Consider the following 22,568-nt stretch of genomic DNA (forward strand, 5'->3'; position numbering starts at 1 on the left):
GGGTAACCGATACCCAAAGATCACTTGGCTGGAGTTTGAGATCAGGGCCAAATCACTGCTAAGTACAAACACAAAGGGCCAAGTATTAAGGTGAGAGAGCGTTACAGGTGCATTGATAATACCGCAGGTATATATCAAGGCGCACAGTGAACACATTCTGCAGACGATAGATATGTCTGAGACGAAGTAGGTTGAGATATTTACGCACAAGCCTCATTTGTAAGATAAATGGTCATTACTAACGTTTTTGGGTTTAGCAGCAGCAGGCGGAGCAACAACGAGGGGCAGGAGCACGGTGGTGGTGGACAGGGTCCAGGAGTCGAGGATGGCGGGGAGCCACGGGCCAGGGCGAACACGCGCAATGTGACTGTGGCAATCCAGTACTCGTGGCTCCACGACATGAGGAATGTCGGGGGAGAGGGCGAGGAAGCGGGACAGGGCCCGGGGGAGAACGGAGATACGTTCGTGATGAGCTTCACGGACGTGCCGGACTCGACGTCGAACGATCGGTTTCAGGAGGTGATCGGCATTGCGGCGCAGTTTGCATTGAGCCGCGTGGCGCGGCGGATCAGCCTCCTGCGGGGGCTCTCGAAGGAGTCCTTTGAAAAGCTCCCTCTCAGGAAGCTCAGCGAGCTGGACAGCGAGCTGTGCAGTATATGCTACGACGACTTTGAGGACGACACGTCGATCGGGTCCAAGAGAAACCGTGATGTAGATAACGACGCGCTGTACCTGAAAAGACAGAGGACAGGGGGTGACTCGTCCGCGCAGAGCTCTCTGTCGCCCGGCGAGGCCGGCGCAGGTGGTGATGCCGGCGGGCGTGAGGGCGGCCACGCCGGTGGTTGGCCGGCGGAAGAGGAGGCGGAGCAGCCGCACTACAAGCATTCGCCCACGGAACTACCGTGCGGCCATGTCTTTGGCAGAGATTGTATTTTCAGGTGGACACAGGAGCACAACAGCTGCCCGATTTGCAGGGCGCGAATAGTGGAAAACGAGGGGTTGAATCATGCAGTCCAGGATACCCCCGTGGTCATGGACGAATTTGATAGACAGTCGTTCGAGAGGATACGCCAGCTAATCTACGGTGACAACGCAAGCAGTGGCGACCGGCCAAACGGTGACGGTGGGATCACCCTACAGCGGCACAACGTGATCGTTATTAGACCGGATTCGGCCTCCTTTAATGGTCATCTTCAACGTGGCGAGGCAGGCACTGCGCCGCTTGCCGGTAGTTCCGCCGGAACGGAATCGGAACAGGCGCCAGCAGCGCAGGCGGAGAGGGTTCCAGCGGGTAACAGCCCGACTGCTCCGCCGGCTCACGCGGCCGAGAGCATGGAAGCCGTCGGAGTCATCCCATTGGCTTTGTTCAGCTTGGCCCCGCTCGGTGCCGCTCGCAACACGGACAGTCCCGCTTCCGCCCAGGGCAACGACACTACCCCGGAGCCTGCCACCACCAGCGAAGGCGGCAGCGCCGGAACAGCCTCCATGAACAACACAGACATCAGCAGACTTTTCGACCTCATCGCCAATCTAACCGGCAGAATGCAGCCGCGCAGAAACAGCGGCAACAACACTAATAGCAGCAACAGCACTCTCGCACCTAGTGGCTCCTCGCGCTCCGGCGCCGAACGGAGCCAAGAAAGCGCCGCCGCGCCGCCCGCCCCTAGCCGCTTTGGCCTTTTCGACTTCTTGAGCAGGGGCCGCATGATGGGCTCACCATTCGGCGCCGGCGGCAGTCCCATCCGCGACGTCCTGGGTGACGGCCGCCGCAGGCCTTCGCTTGAGGGCAGGGGCCTCTTTGGCACCGGCGTCGCCAGCTTCCGCGAGGGCACGGGCGTACGCACCGTGGACTTCTCCGGCCCCATGCCTCACCCCCGCTCACCTCCTGCGCCTGCACATAATACCAGCGACGAGGCCGATGTTAACTCCCCTCACGATCGCACTCACCCTGATGATCCTACTCAAGAGACGGAATGACGGCATTGTTCACCACAGAGACAGTTTGATATAAGTTAAAACTATCTGCATTAAGGGTTTATTGGTGTATTGGTTCCATTGATGGCTTTCTTTGCATTGATATATCATAATACTACTATTGGTGTATATAATTACTCGTATCTTCGTTCCGGACTGATATCTGTATGTATATAACTGATTATGCATGTATTAGGCCCACTTGACTTATATCCCCATGTTCTGCACGTGATCACATCGGTTTTCTTCCACTAGGCCCGCAGTCACCTGCATGGGCTACAAAAGACCCCTCAGGAAGAACCAGCTCGGCCACTACCAGTCGTGTACGAGCCAATAGTACGATGTTGGTCTACCAAATGAAGGGCTACAGCGGCTATGCCGTTCAGTACTCGCCGTTCTTCGACAACAAGCTGGCAGTGGCATCAGGATCTAACTTTGGACTGGTGGGAAATGGCCGACTATTCATCATGGATCTCACGGCGCAGGGCACGATGGTGGAGTCCAACTCATTTCTCACCAAGGATGGGCTGTTCGACGTGGCGTGGAACGAGCTGCACGAAAACCAGGTGCTGGCGGCGCAGGGCGACGGGTCTCTGCGGTTGTTCGACATCACGCTGCAGCAGTACCCGATCGCGTTGTTCCAGGAGCACCAGCGGGAGGTCTTCAGTTGCAACTGGAACTTGCTGCATAAGGACACATTTGTGAGCTCGTCGTGGGACGGCACGGTGAAGGTGTGGACACCGGCGCGGCCACAGAGCATGCTGACGCTGCTGCCCGCGCCCGCGAACCGCAGCGTGATGGTAGAGCCAGGCGCGCGCGGCCTACCGCTCTCGAACCAGCAGCAGCACAAGGACGCTGCCGACAACAAGGACTGCATATACCAGGCGCAATTCTCGCCGCACGACCCGAATCTCGTGATGAGCTGCTCCGGTAACTCCTACGTCTCGCTTTTCGACCTGCGGCAGCCCGCGGCGTCGAACCAGCAGCGCTTCATCGCGCACAGTGGTCTAGAAGCGCTCTCCTGCGACTTCAACAAATACCGCCCGCATGTAATCGCGACTGGCGGCGTCGACAAGATGGTCAAGGTGTGGGACCTGCGGATGGTACGGCAGACACTTACAACCAGCAGGACTGCCCCTGTCTCCATCAACGAAATGCAGGGCCACTCCTTGGCTGTGCGCAAAGTCGTCTGGTCCCCGCACCACTCGAACATCCTCCTCTCCACCTCCTACGACATGACCTGCCGAGCCTGGCACGACCTCGCGGACGGCCCCGGTGGCCAGCACTCGGGGCGAACCAACAACAGCGACCCGCAGCGCGGTTGCTCCTATGTGTTTTCCAAGCACTCCGAGTTCGTCTTCGGTGCAGACTGGAGCCTTTGGGGCCAGCCGGGCTACGTCGCCACCACCGGCTGGGACGGCCAGGTCTGCGCGTGGTACGCGCTCGCTAGGTAGCTCACGTTACGTACAGACAGCATACATAAAACGGCGCCGGCTACCGCCGCAGCGCGCCTTGCACCTCCCACGTCTCGAGCTTCTCCCGCCGCACGTGGTACTCCGTGCGCAGCCGCAGGTACTGTGTCAGAAACGCGTCCACCTCCGCGTCGCCCAGCTGTGCCCGCAGCACCCGGCACTCCGCCTCCGCAGCGCGCATTTCCTGCTGCAGCCGCGCCCGCAGAACCCCGTCGTCGTAACGGGCCCGGCACGCCCCGTCTACCGCCTGCCACGCCTCATGGTACCGGAACACTAGCCTCTGATACCCGTCCAGCCGCTCCTGCACGCGCTGTCGCTCCCCTTCCAGCCCCGCAAACGTCTCCCGTATTTCAGCCAGCTGTTTTCGTTGCTGCTCCACCCGCTTCTGCGTCTCCTCGCTCTCGCACAACCCCGCCACGTACAGCTGCAACTTGTCCTGCGCCTTCAACAGCTCCTGCAGCTCTGCAGTCGACAGCAAATGCGCCTTGCGCGGCAGCGGCACCTCAGCCCTCGGCCCGCCAGCCGCTGCGCACGGTTTCGGGGGTAACACTGGCGTCCCCATCCAATTGATCCGCTATTCCCGTGTACAATCGACAGGCGCGGGCTCCAGCGAGCCCGTACAATTTCACCAGTTTTAGGAAAATTCAACACCAGCCCCAGAGTAAGCGCCGCCGGGGAGACAGACATCGCGGGGCTGCTCCTCGGCTGTCCGGCTCGCCGGACGGTCCAGGCATAGACGCAGTGTGCGGCTGCGAGGAGCCTTGCCGATCCCCTCTCGCGCGGGAGCCAGCGCGAGGCTGCGAGGGGCGCCCGTAGCGCGGCAAGAAGAACCCCTAGATCGGTACCGGCCCCGGCGTTTAGCCGTGTAGCTGGCCGCGATTGACGTGTCAGCGGAGTGTCGCTGACTGCATGCCGGTCCCCGTGGCCATCGGTGCGTTATAGGCGTGGCTTTGCGCCACATGTGTGGGCGGGCCGCCGGCGGGCTGCCTAGTCACATGACGCCCGGTATATAAGTACCCAGATGCCGAGTCTTTCGTTTCTTGCGCGGCCGAGACAACGGACATGTCTGCAACTGCTCCTATCAGAATCGCGGCTCGTGCGCAGCCCGCCAAGTACGCGTTCATCATCTTCCATGGCCTCGGCGACAGCGGTGCCGGCTGGACGTTCCTGGCCGAGTACCTGCAGCGCGACCCGGCACTCGCAAGCGCGCAGTTCGTGTTCCCGACAGCGCCGGTGCGCCCGATCACGGCGAACAACTTCGCGCCCGCCACGGCGTGGCTGGACGTGCGCTCGTGGCTCTCGCACGAGTCCGTGGACCTCGAGGGCTTCAACGAGTCCATGAAACTCGTCCCGAAGCTCATCGAGGAGCAGGTCGCGCAGGGCATTCCCTACGAGCGCATCTGGATCGGCGGCTTCTCGCAGGGCGCTGCGTTGACGATGGGCACCGCGCTGAGCTTCCCGCACCGCCTCGGCGGCTTCCTGTCGTTCTCCGGCCCGCCCAGCTACCGCTGGCTCGAGCATACCGTGTCCGACGCCAACACGGGGGCGCCCGTCTTCCAATCGCATGGCACCATGGACGAGGTCTTCCCTTCCAGCGGTGCGGAAGCTGTTCACCGGAGCTTCACCTCCCAGTACGGCTTTAAAAACCACCGCCTGAAGATTTACGACGGCTTAGGGCACTCGATCTCGCCCCAGCTGCTGGACGATGCGCTGGCTTTTATCAAGGCCAACCTCGACGCCGAGAAGCCGGCCCCGCGGCCCGCCCTGTGAGTCTAGTTAATAGAATGCGCTGTCCGCGGGCCTGGCGGGTCCGCGACACTGCTTAGCTGCTACATAAGGTTTCTCCGTATCTTGTACTTGGGTGATCGCCTTCAACGGTTGTTGATTATACCTTTTATTAATATCTTGAAGCCCGCAGTCCCCTCAAGTACTATAAATACGCCAGTCCAAAGGGCCAATTCCGAGCAGTAGGGTTGAGACCACTCACAAAGTAACGCAGTTCGTATTGGATCGCATCCGCAACGAATCTTTCGATGTCACTGCCGTTGAAGCCTCTGTCGATCGACTCGAACTTCAAGAGACTAGATTCCAAGCAAAGCAAGTACCACCAGAACGTGCAGAAGGCACTACAGCACTTCGATGCTGTGACTGAGTGGGCGGACTACATTTCGAGTCTGGGCAAGCTGCTCAAGGCGCTGCAGAGCTGGACGCCGCAGTTCCAGAACGTGAAATACTACGTGCCCTTCCCATACCAGGTCAGCCGCCGGCTGGCGTCGTCGTTGTCGCCCGACCTACCGTCCGGTGTGCACTTGAAGACGTTGGACGTGTACATATTCATATTTGAGAAAATTGGGATGGAGGCGCTAAGCAAGGAATGCAATATTTGGGTGGCCGGTATCCTCCCGCTCATGGCGTATGCGTCGATCTCCGTCAAATCACCCGTGATCGAGCTGTACGAGAAGTACCTGATACGGCTCCCCCCGTCGATGTTGCGGCTGCTGGCAAAGCCGCTCATTGCTAGTCTGCTGCCCGGCGTCGACGACGAGAGCAGCGAGTTCCAGCCTATGGTGCTGGGGCTGCTGGACGACCTGCGGCGCAACCTGGGGGACGACTCGCTGTTCTGGCAGAGCTGCTTCATGATCATGCTGTCACTGCGGAACCGGCGGCTGGGCGGGCTCGTGTGGATGACCAAGCGGCTTCCCTCCCTCAATGCAGTGCCACACCTGGTTTCTCAGTACCAACAGCAGGCAGCAGAGGGGAACGGCGATGTGCAAGACAAGAAGCAGCAGCGCCAAGCCGCTCTGGCGCTTTTGCTGCCCGAGTCGCGATGTATAGTCTCGCCCGAGCCGGGTCTGCTGATCCGTTCTCTGGTCAACAGTCTGCGCGAAGAGAACGAACTCTTGATCCAACGTGGGATCCTGGATCTTCTGGCACAACGCATCCATCTCCACTCTCCTGTTCTGCAGACGCTGGTCACAAAGGCTGATAGAGAGCTGCTGATTATGAGCTGCTGCAAGACAATGTTGAAAAAGGACATGTCGTTGAATCGGCGCATATGGAACTGGCTCCTGGGCCCTTCCTCCCGCGTACAGCAGGCGGATACGCCCCTGAATGACTACTTCCCAAAGTATGGCTTGGAAAGTTTGATGAATGGAATCATTGCCATGATAGGTTCGGAGAGCGAACTCCCCAACGCCTTTAAGATATGTCTTGCTTTGATGGATCGGTGGGAGATTGGCTCGCGCATTGTGCCGCATCTCTTTATTAAGCTGATGAAAGCCGCAGACAAGTTCAAGGAGAGCAAGCATGTCATAACGGTTGCCTCTATGTTTTTCGATTCCATAGAAACTACTGTAATTTGGGGGAGCTGCTACGAGGCAATAACTCAGAAGCACGATTATGATCTATTAGAGTTTTTATTGTCTACCTTCAATGTGGCGACGGACGAAGAAATTGTGGTCCGTCATTGTCCTCTAATATTGCTCACTATGCTCTTACTTTCCTTTGAAGATGAGCCGGCAATCACCAAGCAAAAGTATCGACTCTGCAATGCACTCGCGGATATTATTCCAGACAAGGCATACCTCCCCCTATCTCTTTCTGCTTTGGTGGGCGAGGAGGGCAAGAGTAGCGTGGAATTGTTGTCCGCCATTACAAACTTTTACATTGCTGAAGCCAATCCTCTGGTGCCGAACTCTGCAGACAAAATGCCACCGTTCCCCCCCGCGGACTTGGCTTTCCTGATCACTGAAAAAGTGTACCTTTTGCTTTTGAAGAGTTTGGAGACTGGATGCATGGTTAATGAAATGTCACATTTGTATGTTTCGCTAATTGGGAAAATACCTACGCAGCCTGATGCTGAGGACAAGGCTACCGAGGCAGACCAAGCATTGGTTTCACAAATATTTTCCCTGGGCCAGAAGCTTGACGAAGATAATTCGAAAGACAGTATCTTCGGTATTGTGGTGCTGTATTCGGACTACCTAGCCCACCAGGTGGACCTTATCGATTCACTGAAAATACTAAAAATGATTGTCGACTGCTTGTGGCATTACCTTCTGGACCCAAACCGGCAAATGGAAGCCATTAGATGTTTATTAGCCTTGAATAGAGGTATCTCTAAACAACATATCGAGGGCGCCCTGACCAGCGCGTTCATTAGAGAAAAGGACATTGCCGCAAAGCTTACTGTCCTTGACGCACTGTGGACTAAATTGGAGAACGATATTGGTATGATCAGAAGGCCGCTACAGCTTATGTTTGATGAATTGTTCGATGAACAGCACCTATCCTATCTGCACGTATCCAAGTGGATAGTATCTGTCATCAATGCGAATGCCTCGAATAGGCTATTCCAAGTTCTGGCGGATAATCTGCTGTCGTTTGATTTTTTGATGAAAGAAACACTGACTGAATTGGATGACCTTGATCTTTTTACCTATCATGTTCAAACTGTGACAAATGTTCTGAGAACAGAGCAATCCGTTCTTCTCAAATCCTTCAGTCTCGAACTGACCTCATTGCACTCATTTGAACAGTGGCGAGAGGAGGATGTCTCAACATACAAGGGACTTACCATCGGAATCCTTCTTAGATTTTTAAACTTGGAGAATAATACGCATGGTAGAAGTATTAGAAGCGCCCTGATTTTATTAGATACACTGATTGACGGTACTGAACAGAATTTTAAGGCAATTGTTACCAGTTTACTGCAGTTGTCAACCAAATACATTAAGATAAAAGTCCCCGAGTCGGAACTGATCATTGTGTCCCTGTTGAGTATTGTGTCCAAGATATTATCTCTGTCACACAAGAATGACATTAAGTTGGATATATTTGATGACAATAGTTCGCACATTAACTACATTGACTTTTTAGTGTCAAGCATTGCGAATATTGAGTCGCCTTTAACTGTCTCCTCTTATGTTCAGTTATTGTCCGAAAGCATCATCTACTTCCAGCATTCCATCTTCAACATCATTCTACCACTGTCTTCCTCACTCACGCAATGTATTGAAAGGTTATTTTATCAATCTGAGGATAAGGGTAAGAATTACAAGTCTTTCTCTTTATTAATTGATGGGCTGGAAGAACTTTTGGAAGTATCACATGGGTATCTGATGGCAGGTGAAAACAATGGCTATCTGAACGGGCCCAATTCCAAGAACGATTTCCTACAGAGCATGGTGTCAAATGTATTTTCAAACGATCCTTCAAACTCTACCTCGAAGCTCCAGGGAGAGCGCGAGGTGGTATTCCAGTCATACAAGAGGGCGATCGACTGCAGTTTTGGAATCTGGATATGGGCACAGAATATCTCGAATAGTAGGGCTCTACCACCTGATCATTGTGTGGGGGATCCAGAATACAGCGAGTCTGCCCACCAACTGTCATACAAGTACAAGTTCAAAACCAAGAAATTGATCGACAAGCTGTTCACACTTGAACCATTAGAGATTCTAGAAAATTTAATATCCTATAGAATGGATGATTTAACCATAACTCTGACGCATGTTCTCGATGGTAACAGGCCTGTTTTGACTTTACCTCACTTGATGCTGAGCGTTGTGAGCAAGTGCAATAAGGCAACCACGGTGACGTTTTCCTCTATTGCTTCGAGAAAATCATCTGACCACCTAGTCACTGCCGCCAAGCTAGAACCAAAACAAGTATTGGCCTTTATTATCGAATATGTGCGCAGCCTGGAGAACGCGGCCATTGAGGATTTCTACAACGACTTCCTTGTTTTCATAAAAGAGGTTTCACAGAATTATTCGCAATATGAGCAGCTCAGTTATCAGCTTCTCATCCTGATAGCCATCATTTCTGAAAAGATTGCGCATTCGCAATTTGGGCAGCAGAAGCGAGTACGTAAAGAGGTCAGCGATGTCTTTGTGAAGTATTTGACTTCGACATTGGCCGAGGACATCGTAGCAAAAAACGGCGTGTGCGAAGCCAACTACCAAGACATTCTATTCATATTGGCCAGGCTCCAGTATATTGTAAATGAATCGCCTCAGGGCGACCGCTTCGGGGCTTGTGTCTCCACCATCGTCTCTCACTGTGTGTCGCCGCTGTTGAAACAAGGGAAACTAGAGGTAAGCTCGCCCGGCTTCATGGAGCTGCTCTTGGCCATTGCACCTGTTGGGGCTAAGGTACGCAACTGGAAGACCCTCCTAAACGACATCTTCACGGATAATACAAAGCTAAGCATGTGCCTCAAGGAAGACAGATGGAACCAGGTTATCTACGAATGGAGCCAATATCCAGACAATCAGGACAAATTGATCAGTGACCTGCTACTAGCAATTGGACAAAAAGGGAACGTTATCACCCCCACAATAAACCCCTTCCAAGGCTGGGCCGAGTCTGAGGTCGACTTGAAGTGCAAGCAGATGGTGAAGCTCGCATATCTGCTGCTTATCGCGCCGCCGGACACGTACTTGTTATACTTCAAGCAACTAATGAGCCAGCTTGAGGACTATCTATTCAGCACCGACACGCCGCTGAAGGCGAACTGTTTCATCCTCCTGCGCGCCGTATTTTTGTGCATCGAACAGATGCACATCGCAGACTACTGGTCCATGATCAGCCACGGTTTGCAGACGGGACTTCAGGCGTTCTACGAGAGCCTCCAGATCCAGGAACCGATCGACGCACACCTGGTGCTGCACATGTGCAAGTGCCTCGACCTGCTGCTCGTGCTCAACATTGAAGACTTCAGCGCCACGAACGAGTGGCTGTTCATCATCGACACCATCAACTGCATCTATAAAACGGACCCATTCATGGCTCTCATCGACGAGATCAGCGAATGCAAAGACTACACGGGCAGCCACATTGCCGACATCGAGCTCGCCGCGGGTGATGCACGCCTCCCGCTTCTGTGTGGTATCCGCCGCGTCGACAGCCACCTCGCCCTACGCACCTTCTTCCACAACCTCAGCTACAGCCACTACGAGACGTCGTACAGCCTCAAACCCATTGACCAGGCTGCCTGTTGCAGAGACGTCGCGGCAGACATCCTGGCCGCTATATCTACCACCAACTAACTGTTTCTATAGAATCTATAAACGCTCAGCACCTCCCAGCCCGCTCGCCGCCGCTCCACCAGTTCCGCGACCCAGCCAGCCGCCCGCATCCCCGCGGCCACCTCCTCCGGGCGGTTCCGCGCGCAGAACAGGATGTACGCAACACCGCTCGAGGCCAGCACCCGCCCCAGCGCGCCCAGCATGCGTGTCGTCACCTCCATCCCGTCCGCGCCGCCCTCCAGCGCCACCTCCAGCCAGCGCTCCTCGCGCTCGCCCGCCGCCGGCCCCTGCGGCACTCCCTCCGCCGGCACGTACGGCGGGTTAAACACCAGCACGTCAACCTGCCCGTCCGCTAGCCCCGTAACCAGATCCGTCCTCGCCGCACACAGCGCCCCGCGGCACCCGGTGCTCTGCACTGTCTCCGCCGTCGTCGCCAACGCCCATGGGCTCACGTCCGTCGCCAAGTACACGCTCATCGGCTGCGGCATCTCGTGCTGCATCATGAACGCCGTCACCACCCCCGACCCACAGCCCACCTCGCACACCACCGAAGCCCTTGGCTGTCGCTGCCGCAGCCACGTCCGCTCCTTCTCCAGGCAATCCAGCAGCAAAAACGAGTCCTCGCTCGGCTCGTACACCCTCTCAGGATCACACTTAACTTCCGGAGTCGCCAGCATCGATCTCCCTTCTTTCGCCCTCCCGGGTTTGCTCGTGCCCGCGGTGGCAAAAGATCACCTGCACGCCACGTTATTTATCACCACTACATCACCCAACAGCGATGTTACTGAAGGTCAAGACACTAACGGGCAAGGAGATCCAGATCGACGTGGCGCCCGAGGACAAGGTCTACCGCATCAAAGAGCTGCTGGAGGAGCAGGAGGGCATCCCGCCCTCCCAGCAGCGCCTGATTTTCCAAGGTAAACAGATGTAAGTATGCTTGGCGGCTACGGACAAGGCAGGTATTAACAACGATAGCGACGACGATCAGACGGTGATGTCCGCGCGGCTGGCGCACGGCATGCAGCTGCATCTGGTCCTGACACTGCGCGGGGGTTAGCGGGCCAGGAGTCCTGCGGGTGGGGTCCTGCCGCCGCCCTAGTCGGCAGCGGCGGCGTAGCGGGCCTCGGAGTGGTCGCTTCGTGGGACGGCGGTAGAGTAGGAGAGTAGGTATCACAGCGCAGCTGTATGTTTATAGCGGGCAGCATGATGAGGCTGCCAGGAAACAAACAAAAACTTGCACAAACCACACGGGCGGCGGATGACAGAGGCAACGAAGGAGGATGTGACGGCGGCGCAGCTGTTGACAGCGCCGGTAGGACACGACGGGGCGCGGAAGGGCATGGATGTGGATATTCTGGACGTGGAGGAGCTGCGGGACTGGCAGCGGCGCAAACGCTCAGAGTTCGAGGAGGCGCTGAAGCGCAACAGGCTGGACGTGCGGCAGTGGCTGCGATACGCGGCGTTCGAGTACGAACAGCGGGACATGCGGCGTGCTAGGTCGGTGTTTGAGCGCGCGCTGGCGGTTGCGCCGGGTGATGTAGTGGTGTGGCTGCGGTACGTGGACTGCGAGCTGCGCGCGCGCGACGTCAACCACGCGCGGAACCTGCTGGTGCGCGCGACGGCGCTGCTGCCGCGGGTGGACAAGTTATGGTACAAGTATGTGCTGATGGAGGAATCGCTGGGTCAGGTGGAGCTGGTGCGGGGCGTGTACACGAAGTGGTGCACGTTGGAACCTGCGGCGGCAGCGTGGGATGCGTTCGTGGACTTCGAGACGCGACAGGGACAGGTGGAGCACGTTCGCGAGGTATACAGCCGCTACGTGATGGTACACCCGGTCGCGGCAACATGGCTCAAGTGGGTTGCGTTCGAGCGGAAGCACGGGGACGCGGGGACCGTGCGGCGGGTGTACTCGCTGGCGTGCGATACTTTGACGGCGTTTGCGGGGGCCGATGTACACGAAGTCGAACAGCTGGTCGTGTCGTTTGCGGAGTGGGAGGCGACGCAGCAGGAACTGGAGCGCAGCCGTGCCGTGCTCTCCGTTGCGGTCAGCCGCTGGCCTGAATCCAGCACCCTCAAGGACGCGACGGCGCAGCTGGAGAAGAAGTTCGGCGGCGCTCGCGCCGGCGAGTCTATCCTGTTCAAGCGGAAGCGCGAGTACGAGGAGCAGCTACTGGCCCATCCCTTGGATTACGATGCGTGGTGGCTCTATCTGGATTTGTTAGAGGAGAGCTTTCCCGCGGAACTACGTGCCGCGCTGGCAGAAGCGACGGTTAAAGCCGTCCCGAGAAGCCAGGAGAAGGATATGCAGTGGCGCAAATACGTCAACCTTTGGTTGCGGTATCTACTATTTTTGGAGACAGTGCTAGTGGATTCCGATCTGACACGGAGTATGTACCAGAAGCTGGTGAGGGAGGTGATTCCTAATACGAAATTTACGTTTGCAAAAGCGTGGATAATGTATGCTGAGTTTGAGATTCGCCAAGAAAAGTTAGACAAAGCGCGAAAGATCCTGGGAATGTCGCTGGGTATGTGTCCCAAACCAAAGCTGTTCCAATATTACATTGATTTGGAGATTAAACTCAAAGAATTTGATAGAGTACGTCGACTGCACGAAAAACTTCTCGAGTTCCAGCCCGATGTACTCTCTAATTGGATCGAGTACGCTGAACTGGAGGAAAATCTGGGTGATGAGGACCGTGCACGTGGTATCTACGAGATTGGGCTCACCGCGGACGGTGGCTTAAGCCAAGCAAGGCAGCTGCAGCTGATGCAGAGGTATATCCAATTTGAAACAGACGCCAGTGAGTTCGAGAGAGCGAGAGCCTTGTACTCGCGCTATGTAGCGCTTAGCGGCTATGACCCTAATGTGTGGATAAGTTGTGCGCTATATGAGTCATCTGTTCCGACAGCAGCACAAGTTGCGTCTTACGCACATGACCAGCCTAACAGTGATGGTGACGATTCAGATGACGCATATGAACAAGAATTTGAGCTTACCGAGGAAAACAAAGAGCAGACACGTGCGATCTTTGAGAAAGCACTTCGTCACTACACAAGTGAGAAGGATGATGAAGGGAGAATACTAGTCTTGCAGGCCTATAAAGACTATGAATCCATACACGGTTCTGCGGAAGCTCGGCAGAAAATTGCGTCTAGACAGCCAAGAAAGGTGACAAGGAAGCGGACGGTGGACGGGATCGAGAAGGAGTATGTCGCGTACGAGTTTCCTGACGACACTGTGAGTACTTCATCTGTTGCCTCCAAGTTCGTTAGCCTAGCACAGAGATGGAAGCAACAGCAAGCGCCATGAGCGGTGCCATCAGTATCTTGTATATAAAGGGAAGCGAAACGTCGTATATCGTACCTAAACATTCGGAATAAGTAGGACATCTATCGCATATGATTTAGGAGTTTCTGACAGAAAGAGTATCTGCACGAACGCGCCTGTCTCAAGAAGACGGTGGTGGCGGTGGTGGTGGTGGTGGTGGTGGTGGTGGTGGTAAGACGGCAGCTGGCGGGCCAGGTGCCGCCTTCTCCACGCCATTGCGCGCATTCTCTGGCTCTTCTTGAGCAGATTGGCTACTCCCGGCAGACGACGCAGTAGCTGCTGTCTGTCGTAGTGGAGGCGCCGTCTGTGGTGGGGCAGGTGGCCCTTCAATGGGTACAGCCGTTTTGACGGCTGGAGATGCATCAGGGGCAGGGGGTACGCCTGCTTGGGGAAGTGTAGCTGGTGCAGGCAAGGCTACTGGAGGTGGCAATGTGCCTGGCGCTGCGGGCGCGGGTAGCGCTGCCGGAGGTGGTAGTGTCCCCGGAGCAGCGAGGGAGCCGGGCGGAGGTAGCGCCCCCGGAGGTGCCATGGTCCCGGGAGGATGCAGGGAAGCGGGAGCAACGCCACTATTAGCAGACCCACTCCCAGGTGCACTAGGGTGTGAGCCCACAGGACCTGATGGAGGCGGTGCGTCTTGTTGTAGCTTTTTCGTTTCTCTAAACTCCGGTCCGTCACTGGTCCGTTTGCCAAACTCGTTGAGGGGGCTAGTACAGTCACGAGCTGCATGTCCTGGCTGGTTGCATCTTTGACAAATCACTGTCATAGAGAGGGAAGGATTAGAAGAACACTCCCACTTTTTATGGCCTTGCTCACCACAAAGAGGGCAAGGGCGGTTGTCCTCGCGTAGGGTACCATTTAGGACTGCAAGCTCTCGCAGTTGTCCCCGCTTAAGATCGTTCTGTCCTTCCGGAGACGTGATCGCCTTGATAATGATACTCTCCACGGCGTTGATCCCCAAAGGTATCTTTTCCTCCGTATCTGCTGATATAACACAATGTAAAGGCTCATTCATGTTCATGGCACCCTTAGGCAAATCCGTGGCCGCCTTTCCCTCCTTCACTGATCCACGTCCCCGAATCACAATCTTGCATCCCGACTGCTGCTGCAGCTGCTTCAGCGTGTTTCCACGAGGCCCGAGCAGCAGCCCGACGAAATTTATCTCTGGATAATCGTTGATCGGGATGTAGTACTTGTCCTGGAACTTGCTTGGCCGCCGGTAGTCGTCGGGCGCAATGAAGTGCGGGATCATCTTCAGAGCGATTTCCACCAGACGGTGTCGCTCTTCTTCTAGCTTCTTGCGGTAGCGGTGTTCTCTGGTGTTGGTCCGCTTGCCCTGAGAATCGTAAACTGGCGGCGGCGAAAGCGACCGGTACCTGCTGGTTGGCGGATTCAAGTCATTCGTTCTTAACTTGATCGTAATCTCCTGTATTCTGTACATGACCTGGTACGCAGTTTGCTGCTCTTGTGTCAAGGCACTTCTTATTCGGTATTGAAGCGGTAGCTGCGACACTATTGGGTTATCCCGTGCTTTACCACCCCATAGGCTATCATAGCTATTAGAACTCCGTCCACGATCCATGATGTCCCAGTCCCAGCCGTGTAAGCAATAAGCGACTTGCATGCAAAACCAAACCAGTCTTGTCATAATTGATCGAGGAAAGAACGTTACGCATCAGTACACCACATATCTGGTATCATGTCCCGGTAAGATGCTATATGATAGTACATAGGGAGGAGTAAGCTATTAAGAGGCGATTGCTAGCATTCACACCTTTGCCAGCATGTCTGCTACTGCCGATTTGACCTTGTAGAACAGGTCGGAGGGCGTACCGTCCACCACTGTTTCGCTCTCGCTGATCTTTCTGACGATGACCCGGCCATCGACGACCAAGGTACCCTCGCCTCTGAATTCTGCAACGTGAGAGGCAGCGGTCAACTTTCGCTTGAGTTCCGCCAATCTGACATCTCCTATGCGCAGCGAGTCAGTCGTCTGCATTCGGGCGCTGGCATTAGGGAGTGGCTTGAGCACCCATTTGTCTCTGTGGCTGACCTTGGTGTCCTTCTCCTTCGTAAGTCGTCCCACGACATGGGCAACGGTGTAGACCTCGCTGATGCGCTGCCAGTTGAGCATCTGGTCCATCTCAGCGTCTATGAAAATGTCCAGGGACCGGAGCGAGGTATTAATAACTAGGGATTTGTTGAGCTCTGGTTCGATAACGTCCAGGCCTTTCTTCTGGAGCTGCTGGGCGACTGGAGAAACGGATGCAGCGTCTGACGGAAGGAGGACCATCTTTCTCGGTTTGAGGGCGGGCCAGATGATGGACATGGATCTTTCGTCGACGAGACCGGCGAGATCGACAAAGGCCATCGTGCAGCGGATGACAACTTTCTGGGTGTTGGAGGTGCGGTGCTGCGGCTTAGTCAATGTGTCTAGGTAGGAAAGGTTATCTTGGTTCATTTGGCGCTGCAATGCGTCTTGTTCTCTCCGTCTACGCTTCCCGCCGCTGCCATTTCTGCGGATATCCTCAAAGTCATGCGGATCGTAGCTTTCTTCGTCTTCTTCATTAGTAGCACCCCGCTTTGCTGATGATGGAGCGCTCTGGGGTAGGAACCGCTCAAAGTCTACAAGTTCGCCGTAGTCATCGTGTGCCACCTTTCCCGGTTGGAAGGGGAACATTTTATGCTTCGGGAGCGCATTCGGCTGGATAATGAGATCAGTCGGGATTTCGACTTTTGTCGAGAGAGCACCAGCACCGTGTGGCCGAAGAACATCTTCCTCCTCATCGTCATCGTCTTCAATAGCGGTGAACGCAGAAGCCCCGGCAGGGTTATCATTAGACTGGAAAGACGATAGCAGTTCAGCCCTCTCCTTGCGACGAGCCTCAATCCGCTCTTTGAACTCCTCAAGATCGGATCCAGTTAGCGGCTTCGTCTTGCTGAATTGCAACGAAAGTGATTCGGAATAAGCAATTGGGTTTCCTTCTACCGCATTTAGGTTATTAGAATTTAGAGCGCGTTCCCACTTAGCATACGCCTTGGCCAAGATTGCGATTGTGTGGGAGTAGTAAGTAGGTTTTTCTGTTAGGACTAGCATAGCTTTTTCCTTGGTGCACACCTTACTCAATGCATCGTTTATGAGAGTCTCCACCTGCGAGATAAAACATATCTTCGTGCCTGGGTAATTGGCAAGGTCATTGACATTCACTATCTTCAAACGGTTCCCAAGGTCAAAGGGAGATTTATTGTCTCTCGATTCCCAGGTCTTTACCAGCTGAGAAGACAGCCACTCCAGCATACTTCTGGCATATGTGAGCGTACGACCCCGCGAGTATGACAGAAGCAGCACTGGAGCATCTGCCTGGAGGCCGGACTTTTTATTCTCATGTAGTATATCGTGCACAAGCACGAAGAGCTCCAGAAACTTTCCGCCAATGGCACTCGGGAGAATGACGGACGTATTTGCAGAGAGTGCCTTCTTTATGACCTCCTTGAATTTCTGTGATCGCTTGCGGTATGGTGTTGATGGGCCAACATGCGCGGCAGACATTATCACTGCAGAGGGGCGCATCAGCGCGGTGGACGGTTTTCCACCTTTGTCCAGAAGGTCGGCACTGTTCAGGATTGTGTCCCGCGTGTGGTTCCAACGAGGGGCGTACAAAACCTTCTCTGAATAGGTATTTGCACACCATATTGTCCCGCCCGGCGCAAACCCTGAGCTATATGCCACAAGGCTCAACCCATCAAAGCGAGATTTCAGGTCCACTAGCTGTGAGTACTTCACCGTATTCAGGTGGTCAAAAGCAGTATCTATGTCCTCAATGTCAATTCGATTCGTGTCGAACGGACCAATGATACCCAGACTGGCATACAAATCCACCGTGGCCACGCGACCCAGATTGGCGACCGGCAACGTTGAGTAGACCTGAATTCTCGAATTAAAGTGGGATATGTAGTCGAAGAACAGCGCAGCATAGGCACCTATGCATTCTTGTATTGGCTGGGACAGCAAAATTATATCCACCTGTGGTATCCATTCTTTCCAGTATGCCATACATTCATCGTAGCTGCATCCGCCCGACCATCCCGGATCTATCAACAGGGTGCAGTTATCAAACGACAAGATCGTACCTGTCGTTGACCCAGACTCATCCTTGCAGTAAGTGAAGGTATAAGTCATTGGAATCAGGGCCTGAAGTGATACTGTTTTACCTTTCGTTGCTGTTGAAGAGTATCATCTGGTGCAACTTTTTTCAAATGTAGTAGTACATTTTGATGTTGAGGAGTTAGACAGGAATATAGTGATTAGGAAGCAAAATCGTGCATTGGAAAACATGACAGCTGTAGAGAACAATCTGGTGGGGAGCGAGCACAACCAAAAGAAACGTGCTGGCATGGTTCCTTGGCTGCAGCCCGGCTATGCCAAATTAAACATTAAGGTATTTTGTAAATATATTACATAAGCCGCTCGCTCAGCACTCTGGAACGGCCTCATCGTCGTCGTCATCGTCTGACTCCTGCTCCTTCTCCTGAGGTTCGCTCTTCTTCGCAGTATCCGGGGTCTCGGCGCTCTCCAAGTGCTCGGCAGGAACCGACTCGGATTGCAGTCTGCTCCTCTTTGTTTCTGGTAAGTCGTCAGCGCTATCCGGAGTGGACGCTGCGCGCTTTCTCGAGAGCTCGTCGCCTTTGTCTTCTGACTGCTCAGACTGTTGGCGAAAGTACATCTCGGCCTTTTCCAGGTCCTCACGGTGGCGCTTTATGTATGCCTCATGTAGCGCCGAGATGCGCTTGTCTTTATCCTCGCGCGACGCTGCGATCAGTGTCGGATCGAAAAGGCCATTTATACCGGTGGTCTCATCTACCTTGGCGAGCTCAAATAGGTACTCAAAGCGGAGAGCTCGCAGGTCTTGCCATTGCTTGACAATTCTAGAGTCGGCATCCGTAGCAGCCCCGGCCGTGGCAGCTACTGCCTGCAACGCCGAGTAGACGCCAGTTGGGTCGATCTCGCGTGCCTTGGCTAGGTCCTTGGTGCGTTTAAGCCCGGATTCTATCTTCCATACATCGTTAATGCGCTTATTGCCCATAGTTATGAATCCAAACTTCTTGAAGCTGCAGGCTGGCTCCGGGGCATGACCTAGCGACTCAGTGTTCCATGCGATTTCTTTGAAGGGAGCCATATTCGCCGCCTTCGCAAACAGGAATGACTCGTCCGCATGCAGCAGTTCATTGAGCATGTCAAAGAACTGCGGATCCTTTACACGGTAAAAGTCACGGATACGGCCAACAGCGGTGGAAAAGAACTTGAACAAAGTCGGCGGATCGTTAGGGATAGCACGACCACTGTGGACATTCTTGTAGCGGGTCACGTAGGTCCTGTAAATGGCCTTATCCCGTAGGATCTGGTCGACGATATTGCAGGTTATCGTAATCTGGAGGAGCACCAGTTTTCTGAATGTATCTACCTCTACCGTTTCGAGCTGATGGTTGAGAGTGTGCTCGTCCTCCATGCAGAGCTCCAGCGGAAGCGGATGCATTACGTCTTCCAGCGTTGCGTACACCTCGCTATAGTGCTTCCAGAACGCAGCCTTGGAGGCACATATAGAATGCCTAGAGTCTTGGGGTTCACGGAAATTATTCGTGCTGGCTTGCGTTGGAATAAGGCCACGGTGCAGATCTTGCCTGATCAAATTGGGTCCTTGGACCGCAGAGGCGACCTTGCGGTAGTAGTCCTGTTCCTTCTCAAGAAGAAATTCAATAATATCGTTCGTGTACTCCTCAAACCCCTGGCGCTCACGCAGGGGGGATACCATAACGCCGACAGGGTCCAATACGAACTCCTCGACAAAGTAGGTCCAGTCACGGAACAGCGAGGGCGACCGCGCGTCGCGCAACTTCCCGCCTCGCTGGGCCCACAGTGTCTCCGGCAGCTGTGCCATGAGCTCGCCCGACTTGTTGTAATTGCAGTTCTCGCTGGCCGGTAACAGCTGCGACATAAACCATTGCAACTTGTGCGCGACCATGTAGTGGCGCGGCGTGTTCAACTTTGACTGCGCCTCCAGCTGCCGCACAAGCTCGTTGCAGTGGTACAGTAGCCGCGACAGCGGCAGCCGGATCCCCGACACCAACCTGTTCTCGCCGCTGCGCACGGGCACCACATCCTGCCCCTGCAAGTACCATGCAAGCCGCGACTCAAAGTACGGCCAGAACGCAAGAAAGCCGTCCGGTACGGCCAGAAACTGCATTGCGCTCTTCGTCAGGTCAAAGTAGAGGTTGGCCCAGGCCGCCGCGTCGCCAGCGGCCCCCTCGCCCGCCTGCATCCAGTGCACGCAGTCCAGCACTGCCGCCAGGTTCGCAAGGTAACCCCCATCCTCCCGCCCGCCTTGCACCACGCGCACCACCACCGCGCGGAACGCATTCATCTGCATGTCCCGCCGGATCTGCTTGTCTGTAACGCCCTCTAGCGGCCCCCATTCCCCTGCCACCACTTCTGCGCCGCCTACTGCCTCCCGTTCCATGCAAACTGTCACAGCGTTCTCGGGAAGCTCTCGAAACACCCTCTCCTGTAAGAAATCCACACAACCACCTAGAACACTCTCAAAGTCCGCCATTATCGCCTTCCGTGGTTCCCTTATCGCAGATCTAGTGGTAGTATGCTTCTTTATCCCAGCCGTTGGCTTCTGCACATCTCGAGATGAACAGACATCCAAATTTCGATATCATCACGTGAACTCCCCCATAACTTACAATTCAGCAACACTATACTTCTAGTATTGCTCGCGTGCAGGAGTGGGAGGCGGTATAAGGTAGGAAGCAATTGCAGTATGTCTAAACAGCATGGGGAAGTCAGGCCTTGCATAGTTTTTGGCGTAGCGTTGGTGGACTTTCACCACACTCGGGGTCCGGAGGTGGAACACTGGCACAGCGACGAACTGCAGAACTGTACATGGAACAACTTGCCATTCCAGGCGCTGCCTGACGGCTCGCATTCTTTTGAGGAGACGTTCACGTACTTCACGCTGCTGTACGACGAAGGACGGCACCGCGGACTGAACGGAATTGACGAGGTGGAAGAGGACAATGTGGATGAGTGCACGACGCTATTTGCGATATCGTGCTCGCGGCAGATTAAGTCGGAGGAGCTGCTGAAGAAGGGGGTGGAGGTGACGCGGTCGACGGTGCAGAAGTCGCTGGTGGTGATTTCGCGGGTGCCGATTTTCGGGCAGATCAAGGACAAGCTGAGCATTGTGACGAACGCGCTATTCCTACAGCGGGACTTCAGCGACACGAGTATCATCTATACGCTGTACGATAATCTAAGGAGCATGTTCAATTCTGCGGCGAGCATTGACGAGTCGAACCTGTTTGTGGGGCTGAGCCTCCGAAAGATAATCCACGACTTCAGGCGAGAGTTTCTTGTCATTCTCAAGGCCATGCTGCTGGAGCGGAAGATCATTTTCTATGGGAGCAATGTAGAGGAGCTGTGCAGTCTGCAGTTTGGGTTTATCAGTCTGATACCCAACTTGATCTCTAACCTGCAGGATTGCGGCTCACCGTTGCTAAATAAGTACGAGCGCCAGCTGACCGCGTGTGATTCGTTCAAGTCCAGCGACCGGCGCTCTGTAATAAGATTCCTGGGGTTCCCGCTGCAGATATTTGCAAGCGGCGGGCTCTTCTCGCCGTATACGCCGCTTCAGCAGTTGGGGGACCTAACGTCGCCCAAGACAAAATGGTACGTTATTGGAACCTCGAACAACTTGCTGCTAGAGCAGAAGGACCGACTTGCAGACCTGTTGGTAAACGTTGATATGAAAACTGTGGAGACCATATCCGACGATAAACTATTTGCCCAGGCGCTACAGCTCTCTCACCATGACAGAAGGTGGATGGACTTGCTAATACAGAACATTGTCAATACATGGAATGAATACGATCTCTCTACACCATCGACCTTTCAGTTTGAAGGTAGCGAAGACTTCGTTAGGTGGCAGTTTGAGGAGTACCTAACTGGCCTTCTGTCTTCCGCCAAGTTGGACGGTTTCTTAACCAAGAACGCGGGGTTGGATATGAATATGAGAACTATACCGCCTGAGTACCTCCAGGAAAGCCCGATTCAGACTTTTAATCCGGCCTGGGTCCATCTATGGAAAGAGACGAACAATTACAAGTTATTCTATACGTTTACAGATGACAGGTTATTTGATCTCTTTGAACCGAAGCATGTTTTTAATGGCGTTGATCCGCTTACAGCATGGCAACAGAAGTTCGTGAAATCATTCAAAATGTTAAACCGCAGTGAAACAAAGCTTGGCGGCCTGGAACATGGTCCTAGCGACCCGAGAGCTTCTGATGCCCGGCACACAGACCACAACTCAGTAAATGACGATAGACGCGAAGTCGATAATGCTAAACAAAGCTCTACTTCATGGATGTCTTGGAAGGAATATTTTAATACTAGACTGAAGAAGAAACCCGATGGAGACATTGGTATATCAGCGTCGGATAATCAAGCTGAGCCAAAGATATCCCTCGGTCAAGTGAATGCATCCATGCCCAGCTTACCCTTGAAGACGGCCCAGCGTAATTCCCCGCAGCTAGACTCATCAACACCTGATATTCAGTCGTTGCCTGATGAAGTGATGGAGAATCCATGGAGATGATTCATTAATCTCGTTTATTTGCGGTAGCATGCGATATGGGTACATAATAATGTATGTGTGTCTATGGATATATATATAAGTATTACGGTTCGGCATTCTAACTTCGCGA

General features: G+C 54.4%; 12 protein-coding genes across 12 annotated transcripts; 7 read left to right on the forward strand and 5 right to left on the reverse strand.

Moving 5' to 3' along the window:
* Positions 1–228: 228 nt before the first annotated feature.
* SAN1 (ubiquitin-protein ligase SAN1) lies at positions 229–1,977 on the forward strand (the record flags this gene model as incomplete). Its single annotated transcript, NM_211538.2, has 1 exon — positions 229–1,977. One exon carries the CDS (start codon positions 229–231, stop codon positions 1,975–1,977), a length of 1,749 nt encoding a protein of 582 aa, NP_986476.2.
* A 338-nt stretch (positions 1,978–2,315) lies between these two features.
* PEX7 (Pex7p) lies at positions 2,316–3,428 on the forward strand (the record flags this gene model as incomplete). The annotated part of the gene is made up of 1 exon (NM_211539.1): positions 2,316–3,428. One exon carries the CDS (start codon positions 2,316–2,318, stop codon positions 3,426–3,428), a length of 1,113 nt encoding a protein of 370 aa, NP_986477.1.
* Positions 3,429–3,468: 40 nt separating this feature from the next.
* SRN2 (ESCRT-I subunit protein SRN2) lies at positions 3,469–4,008 on the reverse strand (the record flags this gene model as incomplete). The annotated part of the gene is made up of 1 exon (NM_211540.1): positions 3,469–4,008. The coding sequence occupies one exon, from the start codon at positions 4,006–4,008 to the stop codon at positions 3,469–3,471; it is 540 nt and encodes a 179-aa protein (NP_986478.1).
* Positions 4,009–4,508: 500 nt separating this feature from the next.
* Positions 4,509–5,216, forward strand: TML25 (palmitoyl-(protein) hydrolase; the record flags this gene model as incomplete). The annotated part of the gene is made up of 1 exon (NM_211541.1): positions 4,509–5,216. One exon carries the CDS (start codon positions 4,509–4,511, stop codon positions 5,214–5,216), a length of 708 nt encoding a protein of 235 aa, NP_986479.1.
* A 263-nt stretch (positions 5,217–5,479) lies between these two features.
* On the forward strand, positions 5,480–10,498 carry DOP1 (Dop1p; the record flags this gene model as incomplete). Its single annotated transcript, NM_211542.2, has 1 exon — positions 5,480–10,498. One exon carries the CDS (start codon positions 5,480–5,482, stop codon positions 10,496–10,498), a length of 5,019 nt encoding a protein of 1,672 aa, NP_986480.2.
* Positions 10,495–11,154, reverse strand: MTQ2 (S-adenosylmethionine-dependent methyltransferase; the record flags this gene model as incomplete). Its single annotated transcript, NM_211543.1, has 1 exon — positions 10,495–11,154. One exon carries the CDS (start codon positions 11,152–11,154, stop codon positions 10,495–10,497), a length of 660 nt encoding a protein of 219 aa, NP_986481.1.
* Positions 11,155–11,255: 101 nt separating this feature from the next.
* On the forward strand, positions 11,256–11,534 carry RUB1 (NEDD8 family protein RUB1; the record flags this gene model as incomplete). The annotated part of the gene is made up of 2 exons (NM_211544.2): positions 11,256–11,404; positions 11,453–11,534. The coding sequence occupies 2 exons, from the start codon at positions 11,256–11,258 to the stop codon at positions 11,532–11,534; spliced, it is 231 nt and encodes a 76-aa protein (NP_986482.2).
* A 201-nt stretch (positions 11,535–11,735) lies between these two features.
* CLF1 (Clf1p) lies at positions 11,736–13,787 on the forward strand (the record flags this gene model as incomplete). Its single annotated transcript, NM_211545.1, has 1 exon — positions 11,736–13,787. One exon carries the CDS (start codon positions 11,736–11,738, stop codon positions 13,785–13,787), a length of 2,052 nt encoding a protein of 683 aa, NP_986483.1.
* Positions 13,788–13,926: 139 nt separating this feature from the next.
* MSL5 (mRNA splicing protein MSL5) lies at positions 13,927–15,450 on the reverse strand (the record flags this gene model as incomplete). The annotated part of the gene is made up of 1 exon (NM_211546.2): positions 13,927–15,450. The coding sequence occupies one exon, from the start codon at positions 15,448–15,450 to the stop codon at positions 13,927–13,929; it is 1,524 nt and encodes a 507-aa protein (NP_986484.2).
* A 120-nt stretch (positions 15,451–15,570) lies between these two features.
* On the reverse strand, positions 15,571–17,982 carry CFT2 (cleavage polyadenylation factor subunit CFT2; the record flags this gene model as incomplete). Its single annotated transcript, NM_211547.2, has 1 exon — positions 15,571–17,982. The coding sequence occupies one exon, from the start codon at positions 17,980–17,982 to the stop codon at positions 15,571–15,573; it is 2,412 nt and encodes an 803-aa protein (NP_986485.2).
* A 292-nt stretch (positions 17,983–18,274) lies between these two features.
* HPR1 (Hpr1p) lies at positions 18,275–20,410 on the reverse strand (the record flags this gene model as incomplete). The annotated part of the gene is made up of 1 exon (NM_211548.1): positions 18,275–20,410. One exon carries the CDS (start codon positions 20,408–20,410, stop codon positions 18,275–18,277), a length of 2,136 nt encoding a protein of 711 aa, NP_986486.1.
* Positions 20,411–20,623: 213 nt separating this feature from the next.
* On the forward strand, positions 20,624–22,459 carry AVL9 (Avl9p; the record flags this gene model as incomplete). The annotated part of the gene is made up of 1 exon (NM_211549.2): positions 20,624–22,459. The coding sequence occupies one exon, from the start codon at positions 20,624–20,626 to the stop codon at positions 22,457–22,459; it is 1,836 nt and encodes a 611-aa protein (NP_986487.1).
* Positions 22,460–22,568: the final 109 nt, after the last annotated feature.

Source organism: Eremothecium gossypii, chromosome VII (assembly GCF_000091025.4).
Source record: "Eremothecium gossypii ATCC 10895 chromosome VII, complete sequence".
In the NCBI taxonomy this organism is placed as follows: domain Eukaryota; kingdom Fungi; phylum Ascomycota; class Saccharomycetes; order Saccharomycetales; family Saccharomycetaceae; genus Eremothecium; species Eremothecium gossypii.